This window comes from Saccopteryx leptura, chromosome 10 (genome assembly GCF_036850995.1).
Source record: "Saccopteryx leptura isolate mSacLep1 chromosome 10, mSacLep1_pri_phased_curated, whole genome shotgun sequence".
In the NCBI taxonomy this organism is placed as follows: Eukaryota; Metazoa; Chordata; class Mammalia; order Chiroptera; family Emballonuridae; genus Saccopteryx; species Saccopteryx leptura.
The window spans coordinates 74,674,891-74,698,986 of record NC_089512.1 but is presented as its reverse complement, the minus strand read 5'-3'; the positions used below and the strand labels follow the sequence as shown (position 1 = coordinate 74,698,986).

Genomic DNA, 24,096 nt, shown 5'->3' with positions numbered 1-24,096 from the left:
TCCCTCCTAGCTCTAATTTTAACTCGTTTATTTGTTGGATAATCTTGAGCAAATTATGATTTCTCTTAGTCTGTTTGCTCACTAGTAGAATGGAGATTATAATAACAGCACTTTTGAGCATGTCATTGTGAGGATAAAATGAGAGAATGTATACAAACGTGATAGTTTTCTTTTCCTATGAAAGAAAGATTTCTGACCCCTATTCTAAGTAAAGAAGTTACTGTTTTTAAATGCTTATTTTTAGTAACTGCCACTACCATTTTCCTCTAAGAAGAGGGTTTCCCTTAAAGCATTTTTAAGGTACGCAGGCTACAAAATGGTGATTTTTTTTTAATGGCAGAGACTATCTTGGGAACAATTTCATAGCACCCAAAATCTGATGACTTCCTTGGATACTTTGGAGATATAGCTGAAATGTCCTGATGAAAAACTGAAAAATAGTTTGACCCAGTGAAATAAGATCAAGTACAGAGTCTAATATTTTTTTTCGTTTTACAGAGACAGAGAGAGAGATAGACACGGACAGACAGACAGGAACGGAGAGATGAGAAGCATCAATCATTAGTTTTTTGTTGTGCATTGCGACACCTTAGTTATTCATTGATTGCTTTCTCATATGTGCCTTGACCGCGGGCCTTCAGCAGACTGAGTAACCCCTTGCTTGAGCCAGCAACCCAAGCTGGTGAGCTTTTTTGCTCAAACCAGATGAGCCTGCGCTCAAGCTGGCGACCTCGGGGTCTCGAACCTGGGTCTTCCACATCCCAGTCCGACGCGCTTTACCCACTGCGCCACTGCCTGGTCAGGCACAGGGTCTAATTTTTTTTTTTTTTTTCACAGAGAGAGAGTGATAGACAGGGACAGACAGATAGGAACGGAGAGACGGGAAGCATCAATCATTAGTTTTTCGTTGCGACACCTTAGTTGTTCATTGATTGCTTTCTCATACATGCCTTGACCGCGGGCCTTCAGCAGACCGAGTAACCCCTTGTTCAAGCCAGCGACCTTGGGCTCAAGCTAGTGAGCTTTTGCTCAAACTGGATGAGCCCTCGCTCTAGCTGGTGACCTCAGGGCCTCGAACCTGGGTCTTCCGCATCCCAGTCCAACGCTCTATCCACTGCGCCACCGCCTGGTCAGGCACAAGGTCTAATTTGATGCTGGCTTTGTTCCACCCTCCACCTCAAGTGTACTCTGAAGGAGTCGCCGTCAGTGAGGTGGATGGTTATCTCCAATGTAACATCTTTACTGGCCATCTCTGTCCCGGGAATTTGTAGCTTCCTTTGAATGATTGTTGCATAGCTATTCAATATTTAGGATGCAAAAGCTCAGGATAGACATATTAAACAAGATTGGAAGTTTTTGTTGGAAATAAGGCAGAAAAGAAACTAAAATGGAAATCAGAAAAAATTTAAAAGATATGGGACTAGGAAGGAAGTACAAATCTGGGGAAGAGAAACATCTGGCGTATAAAGATTGTAGGAATGATTATTGAATGATTACATTACTGGATAACATTTCGTGGGTGAATAAAACTGAAACCATCTAAAAAAGGGAGAATGGAAGGATGTGATCCAGGAATAACTTAAAAGCCAATAAAGATAATTATGAGTAAATGTTCAAAACATGGTATAGAATTTCAGCCACTGACTTTCTGAGATGCTTTATTAGTATCTCAAACCATAGAAATATAAATATTTGGCTTACCATCTCTGTTATGAAAATAAAGAAAAGTTGATCAAAGCAATATTTCTGTCACATGACATTTGCGATAGCCAGTGAGGACTATAGGAAGAGAAGTGTAACACTGGTGAGTTTTTCGTATGAAATTAGCTTGCCTTGTGCTTACTTCAGCATCAGCTCCATAGCTGTGTCATTGCTCATGTTTGCTGTTCTCTCTCTTCTGCAAATGAAATCTGAAGACCAGTTAAATTTCTAACTCTAGTTTGTTAGTCTCCAGTTCCTTGACTCTTTAACTGAGTGATCCTCCCCAAATTAATTTGTATAGTAGCCACATTCTGCTTGAAATGTATATGTACACATTGCACAAAAATGCATAGATAATGGAGCACATAATTTTCTTGTGCTCTTTTGAAAGATGGTTTGAGTTTTTGTTTCCTGTTTGTAGTATTATGAATTGCTTTCATAAACTGTCAGATGATAAAGGCAAAGCGAGCTTTATAAATAATAATCTCATTCAATGTGTGTGTTTTTTTTAAAATCTGTGATTCTGACAGGCTTCATAGGGGAGCAGGATTTTTAAATAGCCATTTTAAAAATTAAGTGAAAACTCATTAGTGGCAAATTACACACAATGACCTGAAGCCCCAGGAGCTTTCTTTGTGTACATATTGAATTGTCATTTGTTCTTAGTTTATTATAAATATAGCCGATTAAGTTCATTATAGAAAAGAAAAACTGAATTACATTTGTTGTAAAATTTAAAGTGCCTCAAGTTTAACACTTTGACATTTCAAAGCACATATAATAATTTTGAAACAGCTGGTAACTAATTGTATATTTCCAGTGAGCTTTACCCAGTGTTTCATCCCTTTGCCCCCTTCTCTGTTTGTAGATCTGATCAGATTTAAGAAGAAAGCGCCTCCACAGTCATAGCAGATGAAGATCCACTGGTAAATCAATCAGGAGTTTTGGCCTACCCTCCCAAAAAAGGTAATTCACTGTTCCAACATAGCACAGCCAAGAAAATGTGACACTTCCGAGTATAACAGAGCAAGTTTTACCAAAGGATGATAGTTTTTAAATTTAAGGTATCTGAGGAGTAAGATTTCGAATTTTAAACATAACTCTGTGTATGATCTTACTAACATGAATGACAGTGAATTTAAGAGTACAGTATTATTAGGTGTTTGTCAAAATAAAAACTGGAAATACTGCTCACCATCCCCATCCTTTAAAATTACAGGGAGACTTTGGAAATAGGGACCCCCTCCCTCAATAAATCCATATTCATTTGTTCTTAGGAAGATGTCCAAGATATGCTCCTGTGTTTCTATCTGACTCTAATTTCTCCAGCTCCTGTTTTTCTCTCTCCACAATTGACAAGGACCTAGCTGCTCAGGGTTGGGAAGATCCTAAGCAAGTTCTTCAGACACACGTTCTGGGCCCAGTGCTTCTGCCCTGCCACCAGATGGCTCTATGCTCACAAACAGTCCCACATCATTACAGAAATAGCAGCCGCCATTAGTTGGGGAGGAGGGGTGGTAAGTTCCACATAATGTGAAAAAGAAGAAAAATTCCTGGAAGAATTTTTTTAGTTCCATAGATTTTTTAAATTTTGTTCTATTTTAAACTTTATGGACACTGTTTAAAAATAACATTAAGCTTTCAACTCCACTTCATAAAGTTACAAAAGCCTGATTTGTAGAAATCCTGTCCAGTTAAACCTTTGTGGACTCCCTCTCGCTAGCCTTGTCCAGTGTCAATCTGTCCTACCCCACCAGACATAATGGCAGTTGAGCTGTCCTGAGCTAGCTATGCACATGTGGAAAACTGTCAGATCAAGTGGCTTTTCTCCTGAAGGGATATTTATTTTAAAAAAACAAAACAAACAAACTTCATCCTCCCATCTTCTAAAAGCAGTGAAGGGCTTACATGTTAAGATGAGGGTTAAGATGGATCATTGAAGTATAAAGCTGAACAGAATCCAAATAGAAAAGACCAAATGATTTTTAGCCTCTGAAATTGATCAGTTTACATATTTAGGCAACAACTGCAATGCCTCAAGCAGATTTTAAGCAACTGTAGCAAAGATGGAAACATTTTGGACAACATGAACATTCATCTGCAAAGACAACATTTTTTTCCCTTACCAGACAAACAGGAGCTTCGGGAAGGATGAGGCAGTTCTAGTATGTGTTTAGAAGAACATAGTACTTAGCAGCTCTGAAGTCTCCACCTTCAAAATAGGCCCTTAACATTTTCTGGCCTAAAGCCAGAAGGCGGCAGTACATAGGCATCCTTCAGTGACCTTCCACCTTTGTGACCGTGACCACAAAGGATGACATTCATTGTGGAGTGTCTGGAAAGTACCAGAGAAGAAGAAGCAGGACTCTCCTAGGTGGTAGTCAGCAACTGGCAGTGGTGATATTTGGGGGGAAAGTAGGGTGAAAATTCTTGAAAGAAATACCAACGGAGCACTGTAATCTGTACCTGTTTATTGAGCTTCTAGTGTGTACGAAGGGATTGTCTTTGAGGAAGAAAAGAGAATAGTAGGTGATGTCCAAGATTATAATTATGACATCCTTTTTTTGAATACTGTTCTGATGAAAAGATTAATATGATACTACTAGGAAGTCAACAACAAGGGACAGGGAAAAAGAAGTGTCACAAATTCACATCTGCAGGGACCAGACAGGTAGAGAAATGAAATGGGCCTGGTGGAATTAAGAAAGCATCAAATTCATGACCAACCTAAAAGGGCTGCCCCTTTTCAACACCAGCCGATTGTAAGCCCAGTATCCATTCAACAAACAGTTACTGCATCCCTACCTATGTCTGTGCCCATCTGGGCACAGGGAATTTAATTAGTAAATCAAAGGGACAAAGGTCTCTGCCATTGTAGCACTTACCTTTTAATGGAGAGAAACAGTTAATAGACAGCAAATGCAGTAAGTAAGTACATTATTTATTATACTAGATGGTGCTAACTGGTTAGAAATAGCAGGTCAAGATAAGGAAAATCGCCTGACCTGTGGGTGGTGCAGTGGATAAAGCGTCGACCTGGAACGCTGAGGTCACCAGTTCAAAACCCTGGGCTTGCCTGGTCAAGGCACATATGGGAGTTGATGCTTCCTGCTCCTCCTTCCCCCTTCTCTCTCTCTCTCTCTCCTCTCTAAAAATTAATAAAAGAAAAAATTAAGTATTAAAAAGAAATAAAATACTAGGTATTAGAAAATATTAATAAAATAAAAAAAGATAAGGAAAATCAGAACAGGTGATGAGGGGTGGGGCTTATAATTTTTAATAAAGGTGGTAAGGGTAGGATTTTGTTAGGTGAGATCATAGCATTAAGAGTGAAGGAGAGGACCACTGAGCTGTCTGGGGTTAGAGTGGACGTCCAGTACAAAGGCCACTGAGCTGTCTGGGGTTAGAGTGGACGTCCAGTACAAAGGCCACTGAGCTGGCTGGGGTTAGAGTGGACGTCCAGTGCAAAGGCCACTGAGCTGGCTGGGGTTAGAGTGGACGTCCAGTACAAAGGCCACTGAGCTGTCTGGGGTTAGAGTGGACGTCCAGTACAAAGGCCACTGAGCTGTCTGGGGTTAGAGTGGACGTCCAGTGCAAAGGCCACTGAGCTGGCTGGGGTTAGAGTGGACGTCCAGTACAAAGGCCACTGAGCTGGCTGGGGTTAAGAGTGGACGTCCAGTGCAAAGGCCACTGAGCTGGCTGGGGTTAGAGTGGACGTCCAGTACAAAGGCCACTGAGCTGTCTGGGGTTAGAGTGGACGTCCAGTGCAAAGGCCACTGAGCTGTCTGGGGTTAGAGTGGACGTCCAGTACAAAGGCCACTGAGCTGTCTGGGGTTAGAGTGGACGTCCAGTACAAAGGCCACTGAGCTGGCTGGGGTTAGAGTGGACGTCCAGTACAAAGGCCACTGAGCTGGCTGGGGTTAGAGTGGCCGTCCAGTGCAAAGGCCACTGAGCTGTCTGGGGTTAGAGTGGACATCCAGTGCAAAGGCCACTGAGCTGTCTGGGGTTAGAGTGGACGTCCAGTGCAAAGGCCACTGAGCTGTCTGGGGTTAGAGTGGACGTCCATTGCAAAGGCCACTGAGCTGTCTGGGGTTAGAGTGGACGTCCAGTACAAAGGCCACTGAGCTGTCTGGGGTTAGAGTGGACGTCCAGTACAAAGGCCACTGAGCTGTCTGGGGTTAGAGTGGACGTCCAGTGCAAAGGCCACTGAGCTTTCTGGGGTTAGAGTGGACGTCCAGTGCAAAGGCCGACAGCAGAAGCCTGCCTTGGCGTCGTCCAAGCAATGGAAGGAGAAGGCCAGAGCTGAGTGAGCTGGCAGGAAAGTGGTAGAAAATAATGTCAGACAGGCACAAGATCAGTGTGTGCTACCTCATAGGCAATCCAGTCCTTGGCTTGTACTTTGGAAGAAGTGGGAGGCCACTGGAATGTGAGTGGAGGAGATGCTTGATCTGATTTTTTTTTTTTTAAGCAAGAGAGAGAGACAAGGAGAGAGATGAGAGCATCAACTCATAGTTGTGGCACTTTAGTTCTTCATCGATTGCTTCTCCTATGTGCCTTCACTGGGGGGCTCCAGTTGAGCCAGTGACCTTGGGCTGAAGCCAGCAAACTTGGGCTTTAAGCTAGCGACCTTCGGGCTCAAGCCAGCTGCCATGGGATCATGTTGATGATCCCATGCTCAAGCTGGTAACCTTGAGGCTTGAGGTTTCCAACCTGGGACCTCAGTGTCCCAGGTCCACACTTTGTCCACTGTGCCTCCACCAGCCAAGCCTGACTTTTTTTTTTCCAGTGCCTCCATGTAGTATTTGTTTAATAAACTAGAGCAAATATTCCTTGGGGAGGGGCATCCTACAGGGTGGGAGCTCAAGGGTTATTATTTGAGCATTAAAGGTAACAGTGGCCTGACCTGTGGTGGCGCAGTGGATAAAGCATCGACCTGGAAATGCTGAGGTCGCCGGATCGAAACCCTGGGCTTGCCTGGTCAAGGCACATATGGGAGTTGATGCTTCCAGCTCCTCCCCCCTTCTCTCTCTCTGTCTCTTCTCTTTCTCTCTCTCTGTCTCTCCCTCTCCTCTCTAAAATGAATAAATAAAAAATTAAAAAAAAAAAAAAAAAAAAGAAAAGAATCTTTAAAAAAAAAAAAGTAACAGTTACTGTGAACCTTAGGAACATCTGGATTGGCAATTTGTTTTCCCAAGCCAGTTTACTTCTATTAGTGGGTTTTGCCCAGAAGTCAGCCTGCAGAGAGGGAAGTTCCTGTCTGAGATGCTAGAGGCTGAGAACTGTGTTTCTGTAGCCTGTTTGAGTTCTTTTTTTTTTTTTGTATTTTTCTGAAGTTGGAAACGGGGAGGCAGTCAGACAGACTCCCGCATGCACCCAACCGGGATCCACCTGGCATGCCCACCAGGGGGCGATGCTCTGCCCATCTGGGGCGTTGCTCTGCTGCAATCAGAGCCATTCTAGCACCTGAGGCAGAGGCCACGGAGCCATCCTCAGCACCCGGGCCAACTTTGCTCCAATGGAGCCTTGGCTGCAGGAGGGAAGAGAGAGACAAGGAGAGGGGGAAGGGTGGAGAAGCAGATGGGCACTTCTCCTGTGTGCCCTGGCCGGGAATCGAACCTGGGACTCCCGCACGCCAGGCCGACGCTCTACCACTGAGCCAACTGGCCAGGGCCTTTGACTTCTTTTTGAATGAAACCATTGTAGGTACTATATTGAGATAGATTGGGGGTGTGGGTGGGGGTGGGGGCAAGGGTAAAAGCAGTGAGACCAGCTAATCTGTGGTTATTGCAATAGCCCAGGCAAGAGATGATGATGTTGCCAGACCTAGATTTTTAAGGGAACTGAAATCTTGACTTGAAGGATTTTCCTTGAGTTTTCAGTGTTAGTGATAATTTAAGAAAAGCAAACAATTTAAGTTAACCTAAATAAGTCTGTGGGATTCTGCCATGTGTTGACAGTTTGCTACCTTGGGTACAGAAGTGGTTAAGGAATTTAGAGAAGGCTTTGGACTTTGGGCCAGGCTAAGTTGGGGAGGGTAAGAGTTGATTTGAAGCTCATATGAAAGTTTGATGTTGATTAGCACATGAAACTGAAGTAAGGGAAAAGTAATGGCATGAAACTATTCTATTCACAATAGCCAAAAGGTGGAAATAACTCAAATGTCAGTCAACTGATAAACGGATAAAAGAAATAAAAAATTAAAAATTGGGGTATATTCACATAGTAGAATATTATTCAGCTGTAAGAGAAATTATAGCTATATGCTTCAACCTAGATGAGCCTCAAAAACATTATGCTAACTGAGGAAGCCAGACACAAAAGTCTACATATTGTATTATTTCAATTATGTGAAATATCCAAAATAGGCAAATACTTTGAGATAGAAGACAGAAATAACTTCTAGGGACTGGTGGAGGGATGGGAGATGGTGAGTAACTGTTTAATGGGTACTGGGTTTCCTTTTGGGGTGATGAAAGTGTTCTAGAATCAAATAGTGATAATGGTTATATACCACATTGTGAATATATTAAATGTCACTAAGTTGTACACTTTAAAATTGTTAAAATGATATATTTTATGTTATGTGAATTCTATCTCATTTTTTAAAAAATGCATGTGGAGCCTGACCAGGCAGTGGCACAGTGGGTAGAGCATCAGCCTGGGATGCTGAGGAGCTGAGTTCGAAACCCTGAGGTTGCCTGCTTGAATGTGGGATCACCAGCTTGAGTGTAGGGTCGCTGGCTTGAGCATGGGATCATAGACATGACCCCATGGTCACTGGCTTGAGCCCAAGGTTACTGGCTTGAGCAAGGGGTCACTTACTGTGCTGGAGCCCCATGGTCAAGGCACATATGAGAAAGCAATCAATGAACAACTAAGGTGCTGCAACTATGAGTTGATGCCTCTCATCTCTCTCCCTTCCTGTCTGCCTGTCTGTTTGTCTGTCTTTCTCTCTCTCACTGAATACACACACACACACACACACACACACATCACATTTATTAATCTATTCATCAGTTGATGGACATTCGGGTTGTTTCCACCTTTTGGCTATTGTGAAGAATGCTGTTAGGAACATTGGTGTATATGTGTCTCTTTGAGTCCCTCCTTTCAGTTCTTTTGAGTATATACCTCGAAGTGGAATTGTTGAATCATATGGTGATTCTGTGTTTAATCTTGAGCAACTACCAAAGTGTTTTCCACAGAGGCTGTACCATTTTACATTTCTAACAGCAATGTATAAGGATTAAGGATTTAAATTCCTCCACATCCTTACCAACACTTGTCATTTTCTGCTTTTGTTTGTTTTTATTTACTTCACAGTCATCATGTTGGTTGTGTAGTGATATCTCATTGAAGCTTTGATCTGTACTTCTCTATAACAAATGGTGTTTGAGCATCTTTTCATTTGCTTGTTGGTCATTTGTATTACCTTCTTTGGAGAAGTACCTATTGAGATCTTTTGTCCATTTTGAAAATTGGATTATTTTTCCTTTTGGGGGGGGATGTTTGCTTGACCTATGATTGTGTTTAGAGATGGAATATTGCTGAGGAGAGTGGGAGGGAAGATCAGTGTATTATAGTTCCTTCCCTCTTGTACCAACACGCCTGCACTGTTAGCTGAGGTTTCAGCCCTCGTACGTTTTGTGGACCAGCATGGGGACCTGCCCTATACAGATCTTACGGTTTGTGGGGAAATGAGTTCCAAGTTCCAATTGACATCCTTGTGTTGGGAATGCAAACTATTGATCCCTGGGAGAATAAGCGTATATCTCAGTCTTGATTTCTGAACATGTATATACTCTTTTATTTCTTAAGATTTTATATATTGAATTTACAGAAAGAAGGGGGAAGGGGAACAAGAAGTATCAACTCATAGTTTCTTCACTTTAGCTGTTCATTGCTTGCTTGTTATATGTGCCTTTACCCAGCAAGCCCAGAGTTTTGACCCAGAGACCTCAGCACCAGTGTTCCAGGTCTGTGCTCTATCTACTGCACCACCACAGGCCAGGCATGTACTTACTTTTAACCCCAATTCATGAAGTCCTATGATTTAGGGGTGGGGATGAGTTTCTATGTGCTTAGTGCAAAGGATCAGGAAAGATTTTGGAAAAGAAATAGACTTTGTGCCCTGGCCAGTTACCTTGGTTGGTTAGAGCATCATCCTGAAGGTTAGAGGTTGCCAGTTTGATCCCTGATCAGGGCACATACAGGAACAGCCAATGTTTCTCTCTCTCTCTCTCTCTCTCTCTCTCTCTCTCTCTCTCCCTCCCTCTCTCCCTTTTTCTCCTCCCTCCTCTGTCTCTCCCTCTCTCTCTTCCTTTGTCTCTTCCTCCTCTCTCATTGATATCAATAAATTTTAAAAAAGAAAGAAAAGAAAAGAAATAGAGTTTGCCGAGGGACTTGATTGAACAGTGAGGTTTCAGCCAAGGAAAAGAAAGTATTGTAGGTGGAGAGACCTGTACGAACAAAGGCTCGGGAGCTGGGAGCTGGAGTGAGGAACATCCCTGAAGCTATGAGTGGCCATTTGGGCTGGACTGTAGAGTGCCTGCTAGAGGGAACACTTACATGTGGCATTGGGCTGGAGCACCCCTTAGGAGCTAAGAGAGAAGTTTTATTGAATTCAGTGGTTATTGGGGAGCCCCCAGAAGTGTCAGTGCAAGGACTGACATAACTAATGCCATGCTTCATGCTGCGAGACTGATCTGGTGTGTAACAGGGGTAGATTAGAATTGGGGCTCTCTATGTGACAGAGGCATGGCACTAATAGCAGCTAACACAGGGTGCTTTTGCACTATTAACTTTCTTAATATGCTCATTAAGTCTGTTTCACTCATTTACAGATGGGAAAACAGGCCCAGAGAAGTTAAATTATTCCCCTAGAGTTATACAGCTAGTAAATTGTAGAATTGGGATGCAACCTGACAAGATTAGCTCTAGAGCCCATGCTATAACTGCTGTGCACATCAGAAGTGATATTTACAGTCACTTCCTGAAGTCTGTATCTGTACAAAGGGTGACATAAGGAATTATTTTTAACAGGCATTTAATTTTGCACCTTATTGTATTTGAGGCAGTGCACTAGAACTCAAAACAGTCAACCTGTCTTTATAGCCAAATGTCGGTCCAACTTTCCATTCCTATTCTATAACTTAATCCTTTCTTTCTTTTTTTTTTTAAAAAAACTACTTTACCTGAAGGCTTTCAACGAAGATTTTAAATCAAGCTTGTCAGTAGTTAATAAAATATAGGCTGGTATTAAATTTCTAGAAACATGTGGGCATTATTCAGTTTAAAGTTACAATTTATTACATTTTGTGTGTGTATTCTTTTTTCTTTTCTTTTTTCATTTTATGTGTGTATTTTTAAGTTTCTCTCTTTCCAAACGTTTTCTATCACTGGTGAATGGTTTATTTTTTGGGGGGGGAGAATTTGTATGTAGCTACACACATGTGATTAAGAAAACTAAAACTTCAAAGCTTGGCACTTTAGGTAAAAGATACAGTATAGAGAATGAATACATGCACATGTTTTAAAGAGACAATTACCCTCATCTTTAAGTCTCCACTTTTGCAGCTACTCATATTATTCACAATTTTGCACTTGATTGTCAGCAATTCCAGCCTCTGAGCTGATGAATTCAATTTCCTTCTTCTACTGTTCTCCCCCTACTAGAATACTGATGCATTCACAACAGTCTGGCAGGCATATATTTCAATACAAGGAGCACAGTTAAGGAGGGCCTTGCCTTCCGTGTACCCCGTGTACAGAGGAGAGCTTGGTTCTTCTGTCTGGAGAAGGAAGAAAGAGGTGTGGGCAGAGGAGAGAGCAAGGATACAAACACAGGCTCAGCCCATTTTAGGAGGAAATAAAACCAAAGCCAACACATTTCTTTTTTTTTTTTTTTTTTTTTTTTTGCGTTTTTCTGAAGCTGGAAACAGGGAGAGACAGTCAGACAGACTCCCGCATGCGCCCGACCGGGATCCACACGCCCACCATGGGGCGACGCTCTGCCCATCCTGGGCGTCGCCATGTTGCGACCAGAGCCACTCTAGCGCCTGGGGCAGAGGCCACAGAGCCATCCCCAGCGCCCGGGCCATCTTTGCTCCAATGGAGCCTTGGCTGCGGGAGGGGAAGAGAGAGACAGAGAGGAAAGCGCGGCGGAGGGGTGGAGAAGCAAATGGGCGCTTCTCCTATGTGCCCTGGCCGGGAATCGAACCCGGGTCCTCCGCACGCTAGGCCGACGCTCTACCGCTGAGCCAACCGGCCAGGGCGCCAACACATTTCTAATTCAGTTTATCTGAGTTTCTTGTTACTCAAATGAAGGCAGTCCTTGGGGATTAATAATGGAGAATATCTGTTACTGACCCTGTAATTTGTACAGATAAATATACTGTAAACATATAAATCTAAGTATGCTGGTTTTCAAGTTTATTAAAATGTTGTATTGGGACCAGTGTTTGTTTGTTTGTTTGTTTGTTTATTTATTTCAATAAAAGGGCTGGTTGTGTGGGTTCTTGCATCTTAGAAATTTTTAAGAAAATTTCAGCCATTTTATATTAACCTGGATTTAAAAACTGGAAAGATCAACTTTTTTTTTTTTTTTGCTTAGTGATGCTTTTGGTGTTTGAACAAAGCATTTTATAAGTGAATCTGTTGTGCAAAGAATCATTCTTGTTAAGAGAGACCTTGTTACCCTTGGCACTCCTGGGAACATCCCTAAATTTGGATGGTGAAGTAAGGCTATATTTTAAATCCATCCCTAGACAGGATGACATGCTCAGAACCTGGCAGCACTTCACTTCTGACGGCCCAGTTCTTAAGCCACAAACAATCTAATTGGTGGTTACATCTTTTTCCATAAGAGTATTTTGATGAATTAAATGTTTCCCCCTACTCCTTGCTCTTGTCATGTCCTCAACGAAATGCGTATATTGTGTTCACCCTGGTGCCTAGCAGAGTGGGTGGTATGTGGTAGGCAATCAGGAACCATTTGATAACTTCAATCCTCATTGCTCAAACCTTATAAAACATACCACTTACCTGTACGGACAGATCCTGAAGATCCTCAGGAGTGCAGACAGGAAGACTGATTGATTGTATGCAAGGCACACTGCTATATTAAAATACTACATTACGTGAATAAAAATTATACTAGATCTTTCTTCTTATATTTTTTAGTATAGAGGAGGGGTATTCAGGTAAGAAGTCATCAGGTTCTTTCTTATGGCCTGGTAGATAAAACCACGTTTAGGTTTCTGTTGTACTTGTTTATAGACAGTGCCCTTTGTGTAAAGAACACTTTTTAAAAATTGCCAAAGTAGGCCCTGGCTGGGTAGCTCAGTTGGTTGGAGTGTCCTCCTGATTCACCAAGGTTGCAGGTTCAATCCTCAGTCTGGGCACATACAGGAATCAACCAATTAATGCATGAATAAATTGAACAACAAAAGCAATATTTCTCTCTCAAATCAATATATAAAAAATAAAATGTTGCTCAAATTTCAGTATCAGAGCACTGTTCTTCCTCAGCTAGTAGTTTTTTTGTTTGTTTGTTTTTTTCTGAAGCTGGAAACGGGGAGAGACAGTCAGACAGACTCCCGCATGCGCCTGACCGGGATCCACCTGGCACGCCCACCAGGGGCGATGCTCTGCCCATCTGGGGCGTCGCTCTGCCGCGACCAGAGCCACTCTAGCGCCTGGGGCAGAGGCCAAGGAGCCATCCCCAGCGCCCGGGCCATCTTTGCTCCAATGGAGCCTCGCTGCAGGAGGGGAAGAGAGAGACAGAGAGGAAGGAGGGGGGGGGTGGAGAAGCAAATGGTGCTTCTCCTATGTGCCCTGGCCAGGAATCGAACCCAGGTCCCCCGCACGCCAGGCCGACGCTCTACCGCTGAGCCAACCAGCCAGGGCCTGTTTGTTTTGTTTTTTACATACAGAGAGTGAGTCAGAGAGAGGGATAGACAGGGACAGACAGACAGACAGGAATGGAGAGAGATGAGAAGCATCAATCATTAGTTTTTCATTGTGCGTTGCAACACCTTAGTTGTTCATTGATTGCTTTCTCATATGTGCCTTGACCGCGGGCCTACAGCAGACTGAGTAACCCCTTGCTGGAGCCAGTGACCTTGAGTTCAAGCTGGTGGGATTTTGCTCAAACCAGATGAGCCCGCGCTCAAGCTGGCAACCTCGGGGTCTCGAACCTGGGTCTTCAGCATCCCAGTCCAACGCTCTATCCACTGCGCCACCGCCTTGTCAGGCCAGCTAGTAGTTTTGATTTTTGTTGGTGACTCATTCAAAACTTTAGGAAACCCAGACTAACTCTGGATATCAGAAACTGCCTGATCTAGAAAAGTAGGGTTTCTAGACGAAGAGAGTGGTTAAGTGTATTAGCTGGTGCAGAAGAGATTGGTGGAAAGAAGTCAGGGATTGCCTGCCATTCTCCACTTGGTAATAAATTCCACATCTTCAACTTGATAATAAATTTCTCAGATAAGATTTGATCTGAATTTCTTTGGTGTGATATAGGACACTTATTTATGGTGTTTATTTTGTATTAAATGTAATACCAAGTGCTTTTTAAAAAATCTTTTCATGTAATCCTCAGACGCATCCTGACTTGAAACTGTGGTAGAGATAAGTTAGGTAACTTGCTCAGGTTACACAGCTTTCAAGTGGAAGAGCCAGTACGTATATGAACCCAGAAAGAATTCATTGGGACTTGCTCTAGAGCCCTCCTTCATCTTCCTTACCTGCAAAACTTAAGTAATACAACTTCTCCGTTACCCTTTTGTAAATATTGAGATGATGCAGTAAAGTACCAGTGGCAATGCTAGTAGGTGCTCAATAATTGATAACCGCTGTTAGTAATAATTTTTTTTCATAACTACCACAATGCTAACAGGATACTTAGTATTTTTTTTAATTTTTAGCCCTGTTGTGTTTTCTTTTATTAAACCAATCAAAAACTTTGGAGGGGGAAAAAAGTTAGCAAGCAGGGATAAGGACAGTAGTTGAAGTATTACATAAATTGCCATGTTGATCCCCATTGGCTAGATATCATATTGGTGAATTTTGAAGTTCTTTTCACATGTAAAAAGGGAGAAATCAAGCAGTGTCTTGAGGAAGTGGGGTTGTACTTCATGTTTGCCATTGTTCCCCTTATTTTCCTTCTCACCCTGTACTCTCAGGGTTCAGAAGGGTTTATCAGTAGACAGGCTCCCTGTGGAGTCCATAATAGTTGGGTGGCCTTAAGCTTTTCTTTTTAATGGCAGCTCCAAATGCCACTCAAATTCTAATTTTCAATTATCTTAAGTGTAGAATTACAGAATTTGGTATAATACATAAACTATTTTACTCTAGGAAAACAGCCATTGAATGTTCTTACATAATTTTACAGTTTTTCTGTGATTTTGGAAGAATGAAAAATTAAGTCTGTGTATTAGGGACATTCAAGATTGAGGTCCTGAGTTAGGAACCCTAGTGTTACCCAAGGCAAGTATGTTTTACTCATGCATTTTCTTTTTTATTGGTAGTCTTACTAGGTAATAGCTTTAGAATTTCAATTGTTTCCATTATTTTTGGTTATTTTGTTTTTACTACTTGTTAGATAAAGACAGGGAACATCCATACTTCACTTTTTTTTTCATAGTTCACTTTTTGAAACTTCTGTTTACAAGCAATCCAGAAAATATTGACACCCTTATTTTTAAATCTTTTTAAAATAAAATAAACGAACATGTAATTTTCTCTAAGCTTTTACAGTTTGAACCTAAAATTTAAAACAAATTCTGTTCACAAGAGCCCTGTGTTGAGTTTAGGTGCAATATAACATTTCCTTACTAATTTTTACTCTTATTTAAACATTTTTATGTTTCTGTAAGTTGGACTTCGTTTCTTTAACAGAGAAGTTGGCCACCTCTATCACACCAGATGTCCTAGATAAAGGGAAAAAAAACAACAAAAAAACCCCCAACAAAACATGAATTAACCCTACCTAGAGAAAGGGCCTGTGAGCAAGCAGCCCAGACACACTGTCACAGGAGTGCTGATATTACAGCCATGTGGAACATGACCAAATCCTTGTTTGTCTCAGGTTTCGGATTTTCACATCTTCATATGCTCTTGTTCATTAAGTAGCCTTTTACTGTCTTTACTTCTCCCTGAAGCAGAGCTTTGGGCTTTGTGTGTATGTGGTTGGGAGGGTTGTTAAGTTTTGTGGGTCAGTGCTTAATTTAGTGAACTAAATCTATCAGAAAACAGTATCTTCTAAACACATTTTCTAGGAATGCTGTATATATCATACGTTGCCTGGGTGCCATCCCTGGCTAAGCAAAGAGGTAGAGACTAATAACTCTAATTATTAATGAATCATGTTTTTAAATTAAAAGATTTTGGGTGATAGGGTGGGGGGCTGAAAGCAATAGAAAGGGAAATAAGAGAAATTTAGGGTAGTATCTCCAGAAAATGTCAACGGATTCGCCTCGGTCTCTCTCTCCTGCACCCCATCTTACACTGATTTCATGGTCTCCTCTTTACTGGGCTAACAGTTCAAGTCCCCCAGGCGCACGCTGTGACCTCCAGTGGTGGGCCACCGGCAGACACCTGGAACGTCACCTGGGCCGCATTTCCTTGCAGGCCAGTGTTTCCCTGCACGCCAGGCGTCCGCTCGGCGGCGGCGGCTTCCCATTCATGCTTTTGACAGCTGCGCGGCCGCCCACGAGCGGGGAGTTTAGTGCTCCCTGCACCCCCCACCCCCCCACCCACCGTCCGGACCCCTGGGCGGGAGAGCCCGACGGCGATGACTCTCGGCCAGGCCGCGGGGTCGGCCGCCCGGCTACTCCCTAGGTGGCTGCGTTTCCGACTTCGCCCTGGCTCCACTCCGGGGGCTTGACGTGCAAACTTAGCCTGAGCGAGCTGAGAGGGAGGGACCGGCGAGGGGGAGGAGGCGGCGGGAGGCGCCTCGGCTTAAGGGAGCCGGCCGGGTGCCGCCGCTGGGACGGACGCGCGGACGGAAGGAAGGAACGGGGCCGCTGGGCCGGGGCCGGGGATGCACGCGGCCTCAGGGTGGGCAGCCGAGGGCCAGCAGTGTGTTTCGGGCCTTTGGGGCGCGGGGCCGGGACCCCTGCGGGCGCCGGCCTCCGCGCCGGTCTGGCGGCAGAGGCGGACAGCAGAGCCTGCGCCGCGGTGGCGGGCCGCCGGGGCTCGTTCCCTCCCCCGAGGGCCGCGGGAGGCGAAAGCGAAAGCGAGCCCGCGCCGCGGACTTTGCGCCCGGGGCGGGGGGTGGCGCGGGAGGAGGCGGGCCGCGCGGCCGGGGGCGCTGTCAGCGCGCCCCACCCGGCCCGCGGGCCGCGCACGCCGCCGGAACTCCCCGGCGCCTCCTTAAAAGCGGCCTCCGCGCGACTCTTTTTCCCCCTTTTTTGTTACATTGTAGGAGCGGAAAGAATGTCGGAGCGGGCCGTGGATGACGTCAGGGGGGAGCCGCGCCGAGCGGCGGCGGCGGGCGGAGCAGCGGCCGTGGCCGCCCGGCAGCAGCCGCCGCAGCCACAGCAGCAGCCGCAACAGCCCCAGCGGCAACAGCAGCAGCACCCGCCGCCGCGGCGCCTACGGCCGGAGGACGGCGGCCCCGGCGCCGCCTCCACCTCGGCCGCCTCCGCAATGGCGACTGTCGGGGAGCGCAGGCCCTTGCCCAGTCCCGAAGCGATGTTGGGACAGTCGTGGAATCTGTGGGTCGAGGCTTCCAAACTTCCTGGGAAGGACGGTGAGTGTCCACGCCCTCCTCTTTCCCACGCCCCCCGCTCCCCTGCCCTCGGCCCGTCTCTCCTCCCCTCCCCGGTCCGTGACCAGCCCCCTCGGGGGTCAGAGATGCCATCGCTCGGCTGGGTAAGGAGCGGTGCCCGCACCTACTCCGTGCGTGCGTGAGCCTGCGTCACACTCCTGGCCACTGACCTGCCTCTCCCCTCCTCCTGTGTGTGTGTATCTCCTAGGGACGGAATTGGACGAAAGTTTCAAGGAGTTTGGGAAAACCCGCGAAGTCATGGGGCTCTGTCGCGAAGGTGAGTCCAGTCCCCTGAAGGAGTTTGTGCAAGCCCCGGGGAAGTTTCCTTGCCGGCTTTACCGGGGCAGGGAACTCGCGTCCACCTTACCCACTCCTCCCCGCCGCGTGAGGATACAGCTGGAGGAGGAAGAAGAAGCAGGAAGATGGATGGAGAGTTTGGAAAATCTAGTTTTCGGGGGCTTCCTGTGATGGGGAGCGTTCTGGAACCCTCCAGTGGAGGCCTGGCTCGGTGAAGTGTGCCCAGTGATGAGCGCTGGGCACCTGCTGTGAGTTCAGGTTTGATTCCCTTGTGGAGAAACCCCAGTGGAGGAAGGAATTCTCCGCTTCCGAAAGCATTTCCTTAAATGCTTTGAGAAAGGAAACCTTGCCACCTGCAATTTTCTGCTGGAAATCAATATGAATTTTGAACTTCGAAAAAGACGCTTTACCTGTGTAGCCTTATTATGGAATTTAAGTTACAAAGGTTCAATAGGATCATCACACCGAGGAGTGGGTTGGTCAGATTTGTTTGTGAGATGCATGTCCCTGAAAGGGAAATCATAGTCTAATTATTGGCCAGTTTTTAATAAAATTGTTTGATAGAAGGATACTCTAGGCTAGGAAAATATCTGTAGCTAAAGGTGTGCCTCCCAATGAAAGGTCACCTATCTAAACTGTCAGACTTTCCTTCAGATTTTCTTTTTCTTTGAAAAGTCACGTTTGCTGTCTAATTTATGCCTGTGCCAGACCTGAGGACACTGTTCCAAAAGGACTTCTGGAGGCCAGTCAACTTCGGGTTCATTTCAAGTCCTTGAGTGAAATTTGGTATCCGAATGATTGAGTTTATATTCCACTATGCAATTTTATTTCTCATGTGTAGCCATTTTTTTTTTTCTGGCATAGTTATTGTCCAGGACCCAAGAATAGGTAGAACTTTGGCAAGTGGAGCATATTAAAGGCTAGAGTTGGCCCACTGTTACTGTCTTCACGTTTATTGTTTTTAGTGCATTTTTTTCTTCACATTCACTGTTTTGGTTTTGTGAATTGGCTACTTGTTAGCCTCTTGGCACTAGGAGAACTACCAATTCCGTTGGTAGTTCTTTGAGAGTTTCCAATTGGAACACATTATAGAGCAAATTAGTTGATTTTGAAAATGAGAATTGCTGTTTGCAAGCAAAGGAAAGAGGGAAAGCACAGGACTTGCTGGTGATGTTGCAATAGGAAAAGTCAGTTGTTAGTCCGGTTTTAGTGTTGAATTGGCAGCTTGCCTGGGCTTAAAAAATTAAAATCACTAGGTGGCAACTCTCATAGGAAGCAGTTGGAGTAGACCTTTAGAGGACCTGACCTGCTCCTGTTCTTGGTTTTCTTTCTCTGGAAGTGGATACGTTTCTCCTAAAAATTTCTAAATCTGTGTGAAAACAGCATGCTGATTATGGGTGATTTCCCTGTAGAGGATGAGTAAGTGTATTAGTGTTTCACTGGGCAACTAGGTCTGGACTGAGACACCATTAATTTAATGGCCTGGACCCAGTTTCTATTGTATTTGTTATTTTCTGCTGGGACATATTCATTAGCAGGTCTTACCATGAAGATTTAAGACCTCTTAAATACCTTCTTGATGCACAAAGGGGTAATAGATTTGGTTGTATGTGCTTCTGATCTATCAATTTATTAGTGATTGTTAGGGGGGTGCCGTTTTTAAAAACTGCTCTAACCATTCAGGGAATGCCAAAGTGGCCAGCGTATCTGAAACTCTGCCTTCTTGTTTGGAGTAGAGTCTGATGTTTTGAATTCTGTGTCAGTTTTTGATTCATTTTTGACTGGATTTTCTAGGTGCATTTTAAAAATCTAAACATGAGAAGGTTCAGCATTCACGCAGTGGACTTTTTGTTTTTGCTTAAGAAATGAAAATACATTTTAGATGTATCAAAAAAATTAGACAGTTATCCCTTTTCTTTGATTATGATTATTTCCTATGAACTAGACTTATTGAATTCCCCTCTAGCTCATGATGTAGGGCCTGAATGTGAGAGGAAGATGTGTTTGTTTTTTTCTTTTTCTTTTTCTTTTTTTTTTTTTTGGTGGAGGATGCGGGCATCGATTAATCATGAAATAGTTATTTCCCGTCTTAAAATCTAGCTTTCCCTCTTTGTTAAAAGAGATGATAATACCTACTTCCTAAGGTTGTTGTAGGGGTTGAAATTAAATTAGGTAATGTACTCAAAATCTACATCCTTCTTTTAGCTCTTTCAGCTGCTGATAATCTGAGACCTGATTTCCTAATTCGATATTTATCTAGGTCAGGGGTTTTTAACCCAGCGCTTGAGTGGGCTTCAGGAGCTCATAGTGCTCCTGGAATTGTATGTAGAACAGTATGTATGCCTGCTTTCTAGGACAGATGACCACAACGTGTCTTGGATTCTCAAGGAAGCTTCACATTCTCTACCCCCCAAATTCAAAACTGCTAACCTCAGAGCCCTGTCTTTTTTTCTTTTCTCTCTTTTTCCTCTTGTCACTTATTTTGGCCAATTTCCTCATGGCAAGACTGCTTAGCAGTTAATGCTGTGGGAGAGGTTGGAATTACTGGTTTATGCAGACGTGAGATTATTTGTGGTTTAGCATAGACAGGCAAATGTCAGGGTAAATTTCAGTTACATCTTAGAGGTCAGGCTGCTTTTTCATCTGCATCGCATACTTTTATTGCCTTATTGTTTTTCTTCTTTAATTTGTAGCATTTGTTGATTGCACAGTTGATTTTGATGGAAAAGATTGGTAATACATGCAACTTCTTTTAATTTCTTTATTTTTATTATTATTATTATTTTTACAGAAACAGAGTCAGAGAGAGGGATAGACAGGGACAGACAGACAGGAACGGAGAGATGAGAAGCATCAATCATTAGTTTTTTGTTGCGCATTGCAACACCTTAGTTGTTCATTAATTGCTTTCTCATATGTGCCTTGACCACGGGCCTTCAGCAGACCAAGTAACCCCTTGCTCAAGCCATTGACCTTGACTCCAAGCTGGTGAGCTTTTGCTCAAACCAGCTGAGCCTGCACTCAAGCTGGCAACCTCTGGGTCTCGAACCTGGGTCCTCAGCATCCCAGTCCGATGCTCTATCCACTGCGCCACCGCCTGGTCAGGCCATGCGACTTCTTTTAAATGACCAAACTCAGAAGATGAATTACCTTTTTGCTGGATGATCTGTGAAATTCTAGAGTTCACAAAATTATGCTTAGATGAAATTGCTGAGTAACTTGATTAGGTTTCCATATTTTGCCTGAACATATAGGGAGACTTTAAAAATGAAACCATTAAATGCCTTAATTTCATGGCAGTCTAAAAAAACTATGGTGTCCCTGTGGGAGTCAACAGTGTAATTGGAAAATAACATAAAAAACATTTTGTTTGGGATGCCATCCCTAACTTTCTTAAGCCTGTTGTATAATATCAAAGTAGCCTGTCCATTTCCTTTCTCCAAACACTCTACCTGTCCTCCGTGTGAAAGCATGTATTACGTGATGTCTTTTCATTAAAGTGTGAGCTCCCAGAGGAGAGAGACATGGCTGATTGACATGTACAGGCTGGGGCAAAAGAAGGTTTGCAGTTGTTCATATGAAAAAATAATACAATAAGAAATACAATACAAAAATAAATTTTGTGTGTGGAATACTCACAGCTGTAAACCTACTTTTGCCCCACCCTGTATTTAGCTCCAGCATACTTTTGTGTTCAGTAAATATTTGCCTCCCAAAACAAATTAATTGGACTATAAAGAAGATTGAACTGAGTCACTCAAAGAAGATGAGGGGTTAAAGTGACCAATTTTCCACTGTATATGACTGGACACAACAAGAAGGAAACCTGCTCCTGGAGAGATGCGCTGTATGTCCCCAGGGAGGCCAGGGGCTGTCTCAGCACAGCCTGTTGCTCTCTGGCCTGAGGTTATCACTCCATCTACACTTTCCAAAAAGAGTGCAGACAGGACATCACCTTTTATCTCCCATATTTAGGCAAGGGTGGCAGCCCGGGATGAGGTCCATACTTAAGGACAGGTGATTTTTTTGTCATAAAAACAGAGACATAGTTGAACCTAGTGCAAGATGGGAAAGAGACTGGTTGGCACCCACAGTCAGTGAAGGTTAGAGAGAAAGACAGGCTAAGGAGGTGTAGGTAGCCTCTATCAACACAGTTCACATAACACTACTACCTCTTTCTTATATTAAAAAGTATTTTATAGTTAACACAAATAGTTGTTTGGGTGAAGTACTATTAAGGGAACTACATTATAGGCATAAAACCCTCCCCCTGAAGTTAAGAGCATTTTTATTTTTCTCTAGGGTTTCTCTCATGTTTTCCCTCCAGCTTTGTTCTGTGTGGAGAATTTGAAATATACACAAGTAGATAAAGTCCTTGGATGAGCGGCTTCCTTGTACCCACCATACAGCCTAAGCAGCCGAGTCCCGGCCCGGTCTGGTTCCATCTCTGCCCAGCTCCCTACACTGAATGAGTTTAAAGCACATCCCAGACATATCATTTCTTTAAGTTTTCTTTTGTATGTTTCCATGAACTGAAGCTTGTCTGCTACAAACAGCTGGAGCCTTAAAGTGCTCCGCACCTTTCGGGGCAAGCCAGGCTGCCGCTCTGATCTCCTTGGTGGGTGCATGAGGGTTCAGTGGTGACAGTGCTTATAGTCTGCCCGCATTGCAAGTGGAGTTGGAAACAGCCTCAGACAGGAGTCAGCAAGATCCACATTCACTGCATCTGTCAAATTAATACACATTTAAGAGATACTCAGGTGATTCTGTTGCATATTGCCCACATTTGATGCTCACCTGGTTGAGCGAAGGTCTACAGTGAGGGGGTAGCATGCTTGCTGACAGTTCCTGTAGGTAATTCTCTACTTGTACAGTCTGCACTAACCCAAGAGTCAAAGCTCCCCTGGAGACCTAGAGACACTGCTGTAGCAGAAGCCTTTCTTCTGATTGTGGCACCTTTGCCATTTTGATGTAGACTATAGTCTGGGCCCAATCCCGCCTGCAGGCTAGCTAAGAAAAGTTATTACATTGTTGCATGGTTGAAATAAAAATTCAGAAGAAGATGATTATTTTCTGAGGTGTGAAAAATATGAAATTCAAATGTCTGTGTCCATAAGTCATGTTTCATTGGAACATAGCCACGTCCGTTCAATTGCTTATTGCCTATGGCTGCTGCCCCCATAGGACAGAGACCATCCCAAAACGGACTGTCTGGCTCTTGAATGAACAAGTTTGCTATCCTTGTTCTGATGGGTTCCTTAGTTAACAAAGGGAAACTCATTCTACAGAATATGATTCTAGTACTTCTTGAACTTACTGTTTTGAGAGGAAGCATCTTTAAAGTAGTAAAATCTATTCTTAAACCAGAAGGTTATTCAATATTGAAGACGTATGTTAGGCTAGAAAGAAATATATGGAGAAAAGGTTTTGTTTAAGAAGGCACCTATCCAGTCTGACCTGTGGTGGCGCAGTGGATAAAGCGTCAACCTGGAAACGCTGAGGTTGCCGGTTCAAAACCCTGGGCTTGCCTGGTCAAGGCACATATGGGAGTTGATGCTTCCTGCTCCTCCCCCCTTCTCTCTCTCTCTCTCCCCTCTCTATAATGAATAAATAAAATCTAAAAAAATAAAAAAAATAAAAAGGAGGCACCTATCCTTGTTCATTTTTGTCATTCACTGCCACTTTCCTGAGCCATATATACTTGTTTCAGGGCAATTTCAAATACGAGCATGAGTGGAGCTGTTACTGTCCCAGTTTCCAAAAGCCTTGGGCTGTGAGGATATTGCTTGGCTTCTATTAAGCTGCTGGATGGTATGTAAATATAGTAGTGTAAGCATCTTCTAGAACTTCTCTGGGCCATTCAAAATTTGGACTCAAATTCTGCCCTTGAGCTGGCTTAGAGAAGCGGAAGCCCTGTTGGAGGTTTGGGAATTCCTACTACTAGGAAGCAAAGCTGCGTTTTGATTGATGAAGCAGGCATATAGTGTCCTTAGACTTGCTGGAAAGTGCCACGCCTGGCACAGTCCATGCCGAATCCCTCAACCCCATGGCTCCACAGTTAATGGAAACCATGCGCTTTACCTGTAGTGGGATGGGGTTCCTAACTGTATTCCATTTAGTTTTGATTAGTTCTTATAAACTAATCTTAGGAGGGAAGTGCAAGGAATTTATGCATCACTATTGAGAATGACTTTCATCTTATGTGGTGATCTCATTTCTTTCTTCTAAGAACATCCTGTTTTCTTGTGTCCACATCTTACAATGTGCCTTCATGTATGGACGGCTCAAATTGGTGAGAACTTTTATTCTGGGCCGGTATAGGATTG

General features: G+C 43.8%; 1 protein-coding gene across 8 annotated transcripts in view; it reads left to right on the top strand.

Annotated features, from left to right (window-relative positions):
- ATXN7 (ataxin 7) overlaps positions 1-24,096 on the top strand; it is a 158,720-nt gene that overhangs the window by 36,630 nt on the left and 97,994 nt on the right. For 3 of the 8 annotated variants that reach the window (XM_066351939.1, XM_066351934.1, XM_066351935.1), the window contains exons 2-4: positions 2,570-2,667; positions 17,129-17,455; positions 17,682-17,750. In XM_066351939.1, the coding sequence (XP_066208036.1) occupies positions 17,140-17,455; positions 17,682-17,750 (385 nt within the window). In that variant the 5' untranslated portion in view covers positions 2,570-2,667; positions 17,129-17,139. Of the gene's footprint in view, positions 1-2,569; positions 2,668-16,645; positions 16,783-17,128; positions 17,456-17,681; positions 17,751-24,096 lie in introns of those variants that run through there. The other 5 variants (XM_066351940.1, XM_066351943.1, XM_066351937.1 and 2 more) reach the window with 3 other exon arrangements.